This window comes from Anabrus simplex, chromosome 3, assembly GCF_040414725.1.
Source record: "Anabrus simplex isolate iqAnaSimp1 chromosome 3, ASM4041472v1, whole genome shotgun sequence".
In the NCBI taxonomy this organism is placed as follows: Eukaryota; Metazoa; Arthropoda; class Insecta; order Orthoptera; family Tettigoniidae; genus Anabrus; species Anabrus simplex.
Window position 1 is genome coordinate 430,058,051 of NC_090267.1, and position 15,867 is coordinate 430,073,917.

Genomic DNA, 15,867 nt, shown 5'->3' on the forward strand with positions numbered 1-15,867 from the left:
TCTGTTGTGACACAACTGCATCGAACAGTGGACGTTTTAATGCAGCATGTGTCTTAGTTGAACAAAAATTGGACAAGGAATTGTATTTTTTCGTGCTGCCGTCGCACACATGAACTTATTTTATGATGTGTATTTGAATGTAAAGTAGATGATATACAAGCAGTCCTAACATACCACTTTTAAAACATTTTAGAGAAAGCTGGGAAAGTGTTAATGCCAATAATTTTCAAAGTTGCAAAAAAGTTTGTGGAAATGTTTTTTAGTGAGTTGGAAATTAGAAAAACGTTGAACTTTTATGAAAGTGAATTACATAAACCAACACTGAGAGGGGATTATCGTGAACTTATAAAGCTAATATAAATGGTCCGTTATTGGACATTATAAATTTTCCAGCTAGCTCATTCTTGGTTGCCAGCGTTTCGCCCTCGTGTGCTAGGGTGGGCTCATCAGTTGGTACCTAGCACACCTACCAATACGCTGGCTAGTGCATACCGTGGAGGCCACTGCGTAGGCTAACTGGAGCCACCGGCAGTGCCAATGCACTAAGAGACTTTGTCTCATCACTAAAAATTGATGCCTGCTTGGCCATCAGATGATATAGATGTTGATTCCCATAGGGAATCTGAAATATTTGTCCTGAATGAGCAAATTTATAATACCAATATAAATGGTCCGTTATTGGACATTATAAATTTTCCAGCTAGCTCATTCTTGGTTGCCAGCGTTTCGCCCTCGTGTGCTAGGGTGGGCTCATCAGTTGGTACCTAGCACACCTACCAATACGCTGGCTAGTGCATACCGTGGAGGCCACTGCGTAGGCTAACTGGAGCCACCGGCAGTGCCAATGCACTAAGAGACTTTGTCTCAGTGTGAGACTGCCGGTGGCTCCAGTTAGCCTACGCAGTGGCCTCCACGGTATGCACTAGCCAGCGTATTGGTAGGTGTGCTAGGTACCAACTGATGAGCCCACCCTAGCACACGAGGGCGAAACGCTGGCAACCAAGAATGAGCTAGCTGGAAAATTTATAATGTCCAATAACGGACCATTTATATTGGTATTATAAATTTGCTCATTCAGGACAAATATTTCAGATTCCCTATGGGAATCAACATCTATATCATCTGATGGCCAAGCAGGCATCAATTTTTAGTGCTGAGACAAAGTCTCTTAGTGCATTGGCACTGCCGGTGGCTCCAGTTAGCCTACGCAGTGGCCTCCACGGTATGCACTAGCCAGCGTATTGGTAGGTGTGCTAGGTACCAACTGATGAGCCCACCCTAGCACACGAGGGCGAAACGCTGGCAACCAAGAATGAGCTAGCTGGAAAGTTTATAATGTCCAATAACGGACCATTTATATTGGTATTATAAATTTGCTCATTGAGGACAAATATTTCAGATTCCCTATGGGAATCAACATCTATATCATCTGATGGCCAAGCAGGCATCAATTTTTAGTGATGAGACAAAGTCTCTTAGTGCATTGGCACTGCCGGTGGCTCCAGTTAGCCTACGCAGTGGCCTCCACGGTATGCACTAGCCAGCGTATTGGTAGGTGTGCTAGGTACCAACTGATGAGCCCACCCTAGCACACGAGGGCGAAACGCTGGCAACCAAGAATGAGCTAGCTGGAAAATTTATAATGTCCAATAACGGACCATTTATATTGGTATTATAAATTTGCTCATTCAGGACAAATATTTCCGATTCCCTATGGGAATCAACATCTATATCAACTTATAAAGCTATCTCAAATGTTTTTGGGAGGATAATCTGAAGGAAAGAAAACTAAAAATATGCCCTCCTGGTGCGGTGCATCAAGCTCGATGGATGGTAAGAGCTATTTATTGCTTAAAAATGTTTCTGCTATGATCACAACTTAAACTATCCAATGTAAATGCCTTAAGAGATGTCTCTCCGTTCATTGTAACTGTTTATGCCATACCGTGACTTCAGAGCAGCGCAGCTATAAAAGCTCCTTTTCAAGATCTCTGCTTCTTAAAAGTTCTAAAATCATATGAAAGGATAGATTCCATAATTTCAAAAGCAGCTGTAAAGAAATTTAGTCACCCTATGTGGCATTTATCAGAAGAATTGTTTATCCTACTACACAATGATGTTAAAGTAGATGTACAAATTAAAATCAAAATGGTAACAAATTTAGCCAGAAAGAATCTACAGATGGAAAGAAGATATATCCCTCTTTGTGGAGAATTGGATGGACAACCCCCTGTGGGTGGGAGTGTGAGAATAACACCCACAGTATCCCCTGCCTGTCGTAAGAGGCACTAAAGGGGGCCCCGCAGGCTCTTAACTTGGAAGCGTGGGATGGCGACCACAGGGCCCCCAGCTGAATCCTGGCATTGCTTCCCTTACTTGTGTCAGACTCCTCATTTTCATCCATCCTATCCAACCTCGGGGTCAATTCTTGTTCTTTTCCGACCCCGACGGTATTAGGTTTGCGAATCCTAGGGAGTCTTTCATTTTCACGTTCTTCGTGGCTGTTGCCTTCCTTTGGCCGATACCTAAGTGTCGGATTCCTTCCATTTTTTTCTCTCTGACTGGTGTTACATAGAGGATGGTTGCCTAGTTGTACTTCTTTTTAAAACAATAATCACTACCACCACCAGTTGTGAATAGAGGATTGTGGAATCGCATAATTAATTTAGAAAGGTTGCAGACCGAATACTGCAAGAAATAAAAGCCTATAATAAAGACGTGTTCATCTCAAATCTCCCAAGATAATGTTCCCAGTTATTAGTTGGATTTACTCCTTAGGCAGCAGCTCGGAAATTATTACTAAAACATGTAACTATGGCTAAAATTAAACTAGCAGATTGGATAAATTTATTAAATGTAATTCTTTTTAACAGAAAAGAGAAGAGAGAGATTTACGAAAATAGTTCACATGCCAAGTCATTCAGCTGGTGCATGTAAATGGTACCTACTTAGCTCACAGATAAATTATGCAACAAAAATAGCATAAATATAAACAGTAATGAATGAATAATGTAATAACAGAAAACTAATCAAGAAAATATGATATTTTGTAGGATATTCAGACAATTATAGAATTTAAATCTTGATCCTCCAGACTTGCAACCCTAACTCTGAAGTCTGCAAATAAGACCTACACAATTATTAACGGACACACTCTCACCAATAAAAAAAGTAACACCCTAAAGGGCAGAGAGAAACAGAAAATTTATGGGATCTCCTGGATCAAACATTAATCAATATCTCTCCAACAAACATCAGAATTCTCCTTGGCAATTTCAATGCATAACTGGGAAAAGGAAGAAGATACTGAGATATCATTGGAAAATGGCCAGCACATAAACGAACAAACACGGTCAAAGATTGACTGAAATTTGCAGAAACCACAATCTTCTCTCAAAATCAACATGCTTTAAAGGGAAAACACACAAATTAAAAACCTGGAAACATCCCGACTTCAGAAAAGGCAAATGGCAGATAGACCACATCTGCAGGGATAAATATTCCCATAGAGAAATCCACAGGTCAAAGTCCTAAGGGGAGTACTCAGGGTCAGGTCAGACAACTACGTTGTAAAGATAAAAAAAAAAAAAAAAATAACCCCAATGGTAGAGAAAAAATCTCCTAATAAAAATAGGAGAAAGTATGACCCAACTACATTAATAAAACATATGGAGTATTACAAGGAATTACTCGAAGACTTGACCACCAAATTAAAATCAATAGCATCAGAGTTAGCTCTGGTGAATCCCAGGAAGAAGCATGAATGGTGGAATGAAAAATGCAACCAGGCAATAGAGAGAAGACACCTAGCTTGGATAAACTATCAAGCCCAAAAGTCAGAGGAATCAAATTTAGAACCAATAAAACAAAGAAAGTCAGCCTATAAAATCATCAAACAAAACATAAACATCTTAGAAACACCCTGGAAAGAAAAGGAGAATTAAAAAAAAAAAAAAAAAAAAACATGAGATTATTACAAAACTTTCAGCAGATATCTTCAAAAATATGAACCCCCAACATTAATACAGAGAGATAAATCAAGAAAGTTAGCCTATAATAACCAAGAAAATGCAGAGATCTCCGCAGAGACATTCAACAAACTTCTAATTTGCAATGACCTATTACAAGCATTTCTAATAGATCCTCCAACCATCAACGAAGTAGAACTCGCAATAACGGAGCTAAAAAGTTACAAGGCTTATGGTGAAGACTTAGTCTTTGCAGAAAACGGGAAAAATGCTGGAAAACCTGCGATAATAAATTTCCATCAAATATGTGGATCTCACAGAGAAAATTCTGGAGCACTTGGCCACAGGAATAATCCACCCATTATTTAAAAGAGGAGGAAAAACCAACCCAGATAATCACAGAGGACTGCATATACAGAAAATTCTGGAGCACCGGGCCACAGGAATAATCCACCCATTATTTAAAAAAGGAGGAACAACCAACCCAGATAATCACAGAGGACTGCATATACAAAATTTTCTCTCGCAAATAATTAACAAGATTTAAAACACTCTGGAACCACAACTTGGAGTATACAAAAGGAAGATTTTTGCCTATACAGAAGCTTCCCAGACCAAATTCCCAGCCTGAAACTAATAATGGAATATTACAAGTGCAGAAATAAACAGTTATCTCATTCAGAGAATTCAAAAAAGCATGTGATAGTATCTCTAGAACCCACACTTTTAAAAAGCCTCAGATCATATGGTCTTCATCCCAAATTAATAAAAATCATAAACTAACTTTAACTGACACAAATTCCAAGGTAAAGTTCAGGAGAGATGTGTCAAAAGTTTTTACAATAAAATCTGGCCTCAGACAAGGCGACTGATCATCTCCACTCGATTATATCATAAAATTTGGCAAAAGGAAAACCCACCTACAATCTAAATTAGAGAAAAACCCTCAATAAGAACAAACTGCCTGGGATTTGTGGACGATTTAGCTCTCTTAGCCCTTGACACAGGAGAAGTTTGTGCCCAGATCACCAGTGTCCAAAAAATTGCCCTAAAAATACAATTAAATATCCTTTGAGAAAACTGAGATCATGTCCATGAAACCACCGAGTCTTCATACATTATCAAAAAATGAACATAGTTCTACAATTTAAATATCTTGGAGAAATCATCACACACAACTTAAATGAGAAAGAAACATGGATAAATAAAACAAAATGAAAGAAGCCCAATTTCTAACCTTGTCAAAAGACACTAAGATCTAACACTATAAAATCCACTTATGCTTGTAAAAACCCGATCCAATTTAAAAACTAAAGAAGAACAGATCATCTCCTCAAAACTGACAGAAGAATCACCAGAACTTGTATAAATAAAAGATACCAAGTCAAAGGAGTCTGGAGAATCCTTCCTAATGAGAGAGATTGGCCCAATCACCAACACAACTAGTGATATAAGACAGGAGGGAAATGGATCTATGAAATTCAGCAAGATCCCAAAGCAGTTGGACTTGAGATAGCAGATGCAAAGAACATCTCTTTTGAGACTCACAAATTTTCAGTAGAAATGACCATTGAGGGGCTATAGCGATTAGACGAATTGAGAAAATTACTATCAGAATGAATGAAAAAGTACTGGGCAGATCACAAAATCCAAACAGTACAACCTTCAAAGAGAAAGTGAATTTGGAATGACTCAAGTGGTCCAATGTGGCCAATAAAGTTAATAATAACAATACAGAAAATATATTAAGTCATTCCACAGAAGGCACACAACCTCAATGTTTGGCCTTCATCTTCATTATTCCAGTGAATCACAGAACATGCAATTTACACACCTGAGAAGTGCAATGATAATATTAATGATACACTAGAGACACACTTAACTTTCACAAATATTCAGCTGTTAGAAGGTAACGACTGCTCTGGTGCAACAGTAGTCTACTGTCAATGTCCTACTAAATATGCACATCCTTGATTGATCATATATTTTGGAATCCAAGTAGTTTATTACAAAATAAACATTCCACGTTATGTATGTACTACTCCCAGTGTGTTCTAATGCTAGTGTGTTATAGTAGCGGTTTCTTTTTGTAAAAGATCAGTATATATCTGACGTTAAGTCCAGATGCTTTCTTGAACCTGAGCACAATGTTGCCAAACTTCTGATTGGAAACTGGTGCCTTATAGGAACTTCATCATTTTATTATCCGTTCTTGGAATCATCTCAATTAGAAATTAACGTTAAGAATTTTGGATGGATACTGTAATACAGGAGAAAGATGCTTCAAAGAATGATGGACATTTTTAATCCCTTATTTATAATAATCATAAAATCTAAGAGACTACAACACTTGATCAATCTTGGAAAATAATTCTCCTGAGACAATTGATCAAAATTTCATTTGCATACAACGCTGACTCACATTCGTAGGGAACATATTATTTAAATTTGACTGGACCATATACTGTGAATAGTAACATAAAGATATCAATTGTCACATCACAACAATCCACATAAAAATTTGGCATTACTGTTTTATCAATTACAAATAAAATAAATATTTTAAGGCTTACTTAAATTCCCAGCTATTAACCATTATTTGAATTTCTAACCCCAGCTTTATCCACATCTACTGTACCGACATGATGGCCACACTGTGAATAATATAGATATCATAACACTATGATAAGGAATGCTCACAGGGCTAGCAGTAAAAGTACTTATTATCATAACCTCAATAATTCTATCTACTTACAAAAAGAATCATGTGGAATTATAACAATAATCTTCTGCAGCATAAAAGTGATCATACAATTAAACTGATCATGTCAAAATAGAGTGAAGTTGTCTTAAAGAAAAAGAGATAAGAATACATATATACAAATGTATATATTACACATTCATCACCTAATTTGAAAACAATACTCAGTATCTGAGTAAGCACTTGATGCTGCATATAGCATTATGCTATATTACACTGACCATTGGAATTGTGATTTAAGTCTATCAGTATTATATACTGCATATAGTAAGTGTCGCACACAGAGGCCATCAAAAAATATACCTCAAGGCATTCAGGCTAACGAAAAGTATTAAACCCAGTGATCCAATATTTGCAGTTGATCCATTACATCGATTGTCGAAGTAACAGAAACACCATGTGGTTTCATCATAATGGTCCCTGAAATCAAGACAGAAAAAAAAAAAAGGTAATTCAAAGAAATTTATCAATAAATAATTGTAAAGTAATTTATTTTAAAATTATATTTTTTATTATGAATTGAATTATGAATAACAAATTAATTTATCCCTTTAATGAAATAATATTTTTCCACCCTCGAATACTTTATAAGTCAATCACAAATTCAAAAATAAGTCAGAGAATGTAGAAAATGTTTTGGTCATTTGTGACCTTCCTCAGCTAAAATATGTAAAATTTATATGAAATATGCACACACAGCAGTACACATTTGGAAAGTTTTAAAAATGTAAGAATCATGTTATTACTAGTCCTAAAACCTTGTTGTCATTTTGAATACATGTATAAATTCCTGCATTTGGGAGATAGTGGGTTCAAACCCCACTGTAGGCAGCCCTGAAGATGGTTTTCTGGGGTTTACCACGTTCACACCAGGCAAATGCTGGGCCATGTTCACTTCATCACCTCTCCTAGACCCTTCCTATCCCGTCGTTGCCATTAAGACAGTGCACTAGCCATGGGTCTTGGTAGGTGTGCTATATACCAACTGATGTGCCCAACTTAGTACACTGGGGCGAAACGCTGGCAACCAGGAATGAGTTTATAATGTCCAACATCACCTGTTCTCTTGTTACTCTTGTGCCGAAATGATTCATTGTACCACAGGAGGCAACTGGAACTTTCTATCAGAGAGTTATGAAAGAAATGTTTCATGCCAAAACTATAACTTATAAATAATTTTGAATAAAATGTATAAACTATCTGGAAAAGAAAACATACAGTAACAAAATTATACCTGAAAAAGAAACAACTCCACTCTGTTGTGCGCTGTGCTAGCCAGCAAGATGAACGGAAGGCTTTGTATCGCCGTTTAACAGACATTGTGTTGGCTTGTCAAGACTTCCAGTTTGATGTTTATCAGAGAAACAGCATATTGAAAATGCAATCCTTCATTCATTTTCAGTTTTCTTCCCCACAGTTCAAGGACATGATTAAGTATTCATGGTTCATAACCAGTTACATAATGGAGAGATTTCCTGAGTTTGAAGTGGCTGCGAAATATTGCTTTCAGATGAGAAAGGAAAACTGAAGAACAGTGTGGCCTATTCATTGTGTGTGGTGAAAAATATTTTTTGTTTTTATCATACTATTAATGAACCTCATTTATGTTTCACATTTTTTCCCTAACAATAAAGTGACCTGCCAGTTCGGTCTCTCTCTGTCCACTGTACTGTGCGCCACGCCAACCAGCAAGATGCAAGGGTTTTCCAGTAGCTGCATTGTCACACAGATGTTCAGTCAAGGTTTCTACACCTTCCAGTTCGAAATGGCAGCTAAATTTTTGTACATCGCTATTTTATGGTCTCATCCTCTCAGCAAAATGGCATTGTTGGTTTCGGTATGAACTTATCGGTAGTTCTCTTGTAAGGAAATAACGGTTGATGGTAATCTCTCTATCTCTGTTTGTCTGTCCTTTTCTTATACAAGTCTACACCATTCCACAATATGAACTAAATTGTGTATACTTACCGTTTAGGGCTCTGTGGGTAATCCTGTCTACAAGAAATTTGAACAGCCCTCTACATTCCCTAGATTTAGGACCTTCGGCACATTAGCATTGACTAATATAAGCAAAATATCAAATTTCTTATACAGTGATGTGACAAAGCTCATTTTAAGCCTCGCAACATGAAGAACAAAACTTGGTTTTTCCCTAAGGGACACTAAAAACCATGTTTTAAGGTTTCGAAGAACGACGGGTACCGTAGCTTCCCTGGCCTGCACGTTCACTTGACATGTCACCCATCGAACATGTCTGGCATAGGGTTGGTCGGCAACTTGTCCGTCATGGTCCTCAGTACTGTCTGCGTCTGGTGAGAAGTCGCGGCAGCTTGTAGGTACAGCACGAGTAACAGATACTATACTCTTAGCTACAAACATCAGCAGTGACAGACAATGCGAGTTCTCCGAATCAATGCATAATCATAAGCAAACTGTTCATTATGCACTACATATGGTAAATGTGTACCTAAGGCACAATTGAACTACCATTCTGAAAGTTCACAACAGCACCTCAGTTTGCAAGAGTCACCGCGGACGGAACAGATGGTTATTGTCAGGCCTTGAAACTCGAGATATGCGCATTCACGGTGAACCCATAATTCTACGATGAGGAAAATATTTTTTATTTTTCCCAATATTTATTTCAAATCAACAAGCTACTTTTATTTTTGAGGGCAGCCATGTTGCGCTCCTAAAAGCCTCGATATCGCGTGGGAACGATCTCACCCGCGGCAAGCTCGTGAAATACCGTGACACCTCGGCGGACTTCGAGTGCCCGATAATTCTTTAAATTCACGGAATTCTGCGTGACAAGAGATTTTGGCAATACAGTAAATAAAGAAATAAATAATCTAAATTATTCTTAAACCCTACGTGAAGACAGAACCCCCAGGGTAAAATATAAATGCAGTTAAGCCTAAGTACAAATCCGCGTCAGATCAGTGGACTAGCTCCACGTGCCAAGGTCAATGGATGAAGAAAACCCGCGAAACGCCCGGGCAGAAATAATTAATTTCACCTGTTGCGAGTGTGGTAAAATTATGAGATTAACATCTAAAATAATTACAAGTCTGTCCGGAATTCTGGGACAAGTCTCATAAAAATCGGTCTATTGGACGCGAAATTAGCAGATTATGCAATCAAGCTTAGTAGTGTGTGTAGCGTCCCTCATAAGGCTATAAAAGGAACCCCCCACTGCATATTTTTCAGTGTCGATCTGGTTTTTGAAGCGGCGGTAGCTTACGCCCGTCGTCAGCAGAAAATTGTACCAGATTGATCTACAAACAACTTAGTACATGTTCGTGGCTGAGGTCCACATATTCGGTTAGAAAGGGAAGGTGACAGAAAATTTCTGAACTTTTACCGACAAACTGTGAAAGTATAGGCGTCTGTTAAAGTACACAGCCAAATTTTATTGTATCACCTCATGTGCGTTTGAAAGTGGTAAGAGAGTTGGGAAGCTAGTCAGAGTAGTTCTAATTTCGTTATCTGTTGAACACCTGTTATATATGTGGGTGACAGAGAGAGACAACTCTGGGAAGAAAGCAGACAGTCGCAGTTGACTGCAGAACAAGGGAGGTTCGTAGTACAAATTATAACGAGGAAAGTGCGTGATTTGTGTTGTAATTTAATATCGTGTGAAAAAGGCAGTGTTTGTAAGATTGATATGTTGAAGAAGATGATGTTATTTGTACCAATGTATGGCTAAAGGCACGAGGTCATCTGGCGACAATGTAGCCAGAATACTGAGGATGACTCCATTTTGCAGGTCTGTCTATATTTGTATTATGTTGTAGTTAGATTTTATTGTTCAGTCCCAACAAATTTTTCAAGATGATTGTCGGGTTGATATTTGTAATTATCAGGCAAAAAGTGTTATAATTTTGGTCAGCGTGTGAAAATTTTAGTTTGTAAATTTCACGTCAAGAAACTGTAAAATGCGACGTTTAAATCTGGTGTTAATGTTCTCTGAGATATTGTCCAAAGTGAGGAAAATTAGGAAAGCTATAATGATAAAGTAGTCGTGGCGAATGTTTTAATTTCAAATGTCAGTTGAATTCAGAAATGTTGGTCAATAATAATAATAATAATAATAATAATATTATTATCTACCGCGGGATAAAATTTTCCTATGTTAAAAGTGCAGTTTAACCAGTGTGTTTTACAAGGATCGCAGGCATTTAGATAATTCCAGTAAAATTCGATAGAGTTATATTTGTTCATGGGGAGAAAAATTTTGTGGCATCGTGTATATCAATGATACGGAAAATCACGGTGTGTTCTTGGATTCTCGAGGTCCGAAAGTGTAGTAACAGTAAAGTAAAGAGGTGTATTTTATAATGGTTGTTGTTTTCACTAGAGGATTGAAAAATGAAAAGGGTCTTGGAAATATAAGAAAATGGATTGAGAGCGAAGAATTTATATATGTGGAGATGAGAGGGATAGGAATATAAAAGGGGAAAGGAAGCCTGGATTTTAAGTGATACCGCTGGGATAAGGCGAGGAGAATGAGTTTGAGACAGGCTATGTTTGCCGAGGAAGTATTTGGGAGACAGGCTGTATTGTGACAGGCTGTAGAGTATTCCGCTACCAATCCGAAATTTGAGACGACTACTGTGTGAGGCACCGTAGATTTCTAGTAAGATCCCAAGTGAAAACGACTCTAGTAAAGGTTAAAAATCTTGGCAGTAAAAGTCAAGTGACTAGTTACGTAAAGCCCGTATGAATATTAAGATAATGTGACCTCAAGGATAAAAGAGCATTTAGAATACATGGTTGGTGTTGTATTGAATTTCGTTTCACTGGATATGTCATTGATATAAATATTTGGAATTGACGGTAGGCGATTTTGAGAGTTTCTAATGCGGTAGTGATGATTATTATTTTGAACACATCCACTAAATGGTAGACGTGTGTTGGGAATTATCATTGCTTCCCTAAAACTTCATTGCACAGGCTGAGATTGTGTTTGAGTTGGAGAATTGTTCGTCACGTATATTTATTTTCGAGTTCACGTATTGTAACGAGATGGAGACTTACTGCATTTTCCGACTTGCATTCGTTTAATAGTAAGAGACGTGGTTCCATGTGTATTGAAATGTCAGAGTTGGTTTGAAATTGTTAGTTCGCCTGATATGCTAGGGGATGCGTAGTACGACCCATTTTTTTGCCCGACCATAGATTTAGGACGTCACATGTTATCCTTGGAGTTACCGATGATGAGACGTCCTAGTTCACGCCCGACGATAGAATTTGGAAGGTATCGTGTACATAGAGATTAGTGTTAGGATGTACAGATTTTAAGTGAGCCCAACGATAGGTCTGGGATGTCAGCTGTACATACTCAAGTCTCAGATTAGATGTTTCTTTTGTTTTTGCGAAGTGACCTGGGCGAAGGTAGCCTCTACAGTAAAATATGAAGAGGGTTAGATCGGTATAATGAGGCCAACTAGTGCGTAGCTCCAACAGCTGAAGGGTGTTCCTTAAGATAACGGGGTCGCTATCGGCGAATGAGGGTTGCCCAAATATTGGATATCGACCTGATGGAGATTAAATATTTCACTGTAATTCTCCATGCGTGTTGAGTTTTAATGACTTCGATATGTTATTTTATTTTACGGACTTAATTGTTTTGTCGTTCTGACGTCTGTTTCGTTTTGATAGTGTGCATACTGACACTCAGTGTATTAGTGTGAGACTTGAGTTGCAAATGCGGGTTCGATTCGTCAGCCAGTAATATTATTTTATTTTCAATCTTTGTCGTACTTTCATTTTATTTGTAGTTGAATTCGATTAAGTAATCACTTTATAGGTAGTGTGTTGGGACAGACAATAAGTAGATGGATCTGTAATGGTAGTCATTGTTTTTCAAAGGAAAGAATTCCTTAAAGTTGTAATATTTTTCAATGTGGACTGGTAATTTTATTAAACGTAACATAACCATTTCTAACCTGAAAATCGGTTCAATAATAATACTTTTCAAGTGATTTACCACTTTTTAATTAACTTCAGTGTTTGGCATTTCTTCTAAATGCGTGATGAATAAGTGCTTCCTGCATTTCGCAGTTTTGTTCCTTTAGAACGACGTAACGTAAGATCCTCGCGGATCATGTTGTTGTTGGTTCCTTCCGAACAGCTGTATGGGTGATGCACATTTAGCATCGGGATTACCTTATCACTTAAGGGTGCCAAGAATGACAAATACATGGTGGAATTTTATTTCAATTGTGAATGATGCTGTTAACTCGTAGTGAACACCATGCTTTCCCATAATATTTCGCAACCTATCCAAAGCAACTGATGGTCAATTTGGTTCGATTAAGGGTCCATTCGGCAGGTGTTCCGTATCCGTAAAGGGTATTCGACTGGTGGATAACCTTAATTGAGAGGAAATCAGGCATTCTACTTGTTGAAAGTCAGATTTTCCACGGATCGTGTGGATTAATTCTCAGTTCTCGTTTGGAGTATTAGGTGCCCGGTTTTCAGGTCTTTCCCTTTTCAGTTTTTTCAGTTTCGCTGTCCACTAATGTACTAATTTCTCCGAAGCAACTCTTCGATATTGTGAGAAATAAATCAACGCTATGCAATGTGACTGCGTTTGAAACATTCAATAATAAATAATTTATAATTTTTTTATTTCAAGGATTTATATTAAAATAATAATGTTGTCGTGTCATTTCGATTTTAATAAAAGTTAGTAAGCACATATTTGCTCCTCATTTCAAGTAGTTAGGCTCTCTTCTGAACCCCATCGTTTGGTTAAGATCGTGACCGAATTTATTCCCGCAACGACCCATGATTTAAGAGTTCTATGTTGTTCTACTGTAGCAGCCGTGGCTGACCAACGATGGAATGGTAAGTTCAAGGGTTCAACGGCACCTATGCTTACTCAAGGCCAACTAGATATACAGGCCATAAGGCTCCCCCTCCACTTCGGGCGCTACGTCACACTAGTCGCCAGCCGCTTCACTTCTCGCCAGTGACTTATAAGCTGATCTGAACTTCGCAGCAGTGAGGCTATCGATGGTGTTGAATGATTTAAACGTGTGTGAACATTGTGAATTATGGCCACGTCGTGTTGTATACCTGGTTGTAGAATAAACTACAGTTCAAAACAGCCTAATATTTCAGTGTTTAAATTTCCTACTGGCGTGTTTCGGAAACAAAAGTGGATCATAGCTATCCATCGAACCGAATTCATCCCTTCAGCAAGCTCAGTTGTGTGCATAATACACTTCGACGAAGTTTCGTAATTAGGGACGATTCCGTTAAAAGACCTGATGAGTCTCTTTTAACTGTAAAACCTAACCATTTAAAACTCTCAAACGATGCTATTCCTAAGTTTTAAAATGTGCCTGCCTATCTGTATAAAAAATCTTCCAACAACGAGCAAAAATCCTATTCAAAGACAAGAAGAAATTGAAAAACGGGAAGAGGAAGGAAAGAAAGAAAGCTGAGGAAGAATATGACAGGATCAAGGACTTCGACGACGTTCAGGATAATTTCAGTATTAAACGCAAATTAGATTTGGACAAAGTTTCCGTCAACTTTAACAGCCAAAGTCTGTATTTTCAAAATGTATGTGACTGAGGAAAATATTCCGAAAATTGGTACTTCCTTAACATTAACCGAGGCTCTTGATTTTAAATCCATTAAACATGATATTTTCATGAGTTATAACCCTGATATACGTGCATTAGGTGATGGGGGCAAGATATTAAAATGGTCAAATTAGAAAAGTATTTATAACTTCCTGTTTAGACCTGCTCGTAACTCAAAAGTGACTGTCCACGACAAAATAGAATCTATACACAAAATAATCGATGAAATTGAAAGTGAAGTTAATGAGTGTATCATTACTGATAAATTATATTTTTTTAAGGAACAGTTAAATATAGCCTTTGCAAAGAAAGTATCTTACTCCTGTATTCTAATAACATGGTTCACTTCAATATTTTTCGCATTTCCTGGGGCGTAAAAGAAGATAAGACAGTCAACGTTTCTTACAATGCCCCACTTGGTTATTCACAGTCTTTTACTGCAAAACTAGGCACGGGAAATTCGGGTATTGATGATTCACATTGGAATTACTTGAAAAAAGAAACTAAAATTGTTAAGGGAGCATGAAATATTTTGTAACTTGTTGAATGGAGTCTACATAAAACGTGAGCTGAACTATAAAGGAGGAAAGGTTTTATTTTTGTTTTTGCCAGTGGCTTTACGTCGTACCGACACAGATAGGTCTTATGGCGACGATGGGATAGGAGAGGCATAACAGCTGGAGGAAAGCGGCCGTGGCCTTAATTAAGGTACAGCCCCAGCATTTGCCTGGTGTGAAAATGGGGAAACTACGGAAAACCTTCTTCAGGGCTGCCGACAGTGGGATTCGAACCCACTATCTCCCGATGCAGGTTCACAGCCGCACGCCCCTAACCGCACGGCCAGATCGCCCGCTAGGAGGAAAGGTAGAGGGAGTTGCTTTTAGTAGTAAAAGCGGAGAAAATAACACTACATTAGCTACAACTGCACAAACTTTTATGTTGTCATCCAGTCTTGAAAAAAATAAAGACGTTGTTGATTTGTTTCCATGTAAGAACCTAATATGACATTTCTTAGAAGAACTAACTTTGCAAGTCTTTAAAGTATTAACAGATAGTCCTATAGCTTATAAGGTAGAATGCATAATTTCTAATAATAGCAGGAAAATGTTTGAAAAGCTGTGCAAAAGCAATTTACAAACCACTTTTCAAAATCCATTTGACGAAACACACACACACACAAAATTGTTTGATACTGGTCATTTATTTAAAATCTTAATAAATAACTGGCTTAATCAAGCTGACAACTTATCCTGACTTTGACAACTCTGAGTCAGACAAAAAAATGTCTGAGTCTATCTAGTGCGGCCTTGGCTTGCTCCTGCCCTGTACCAAAAGGTGTTGTACCAGACTCTTTTAGAGCTACAAAATGTAAACCTGTATACTAATGTTTTTACATGAGGATTCTCAGAGAAAAATTCTGACTTCGCTTGTCAACAATGTTCTGGAAAACGAAAATGTTTAAACATGCTGTGATTAAATAAATAGTTTTAAACATTTCGTTGACAGATGTATAGGCCTATACATCTTTTGTAATATA

The 15,867-nt window shown here is 37.7% G+C and overlaps 1 protein-coding gene across 1 annotated transcript in view; it reads right to left on the bottom strand.

Annotated features, from left to right (window-relative positions):
- crim (QVR superfamily protein crim) overlaps positions 1-15,867 on the bottom strand; it is a 37,143-nt gene that overhangs the window by 5,571 nt on the left and 15,705 nt on the right. Inside the window, exon 4 of the mRNA XM_067143455.2 lies at positions 7,033-7,149. Coding sequence (XP_066999556.1) covers positions 7,033-7,149 — 117 coding nt within the window. The remainder of the gene's footprint in view (positions 1-7,032; positions 7,150-15,867) is intronic.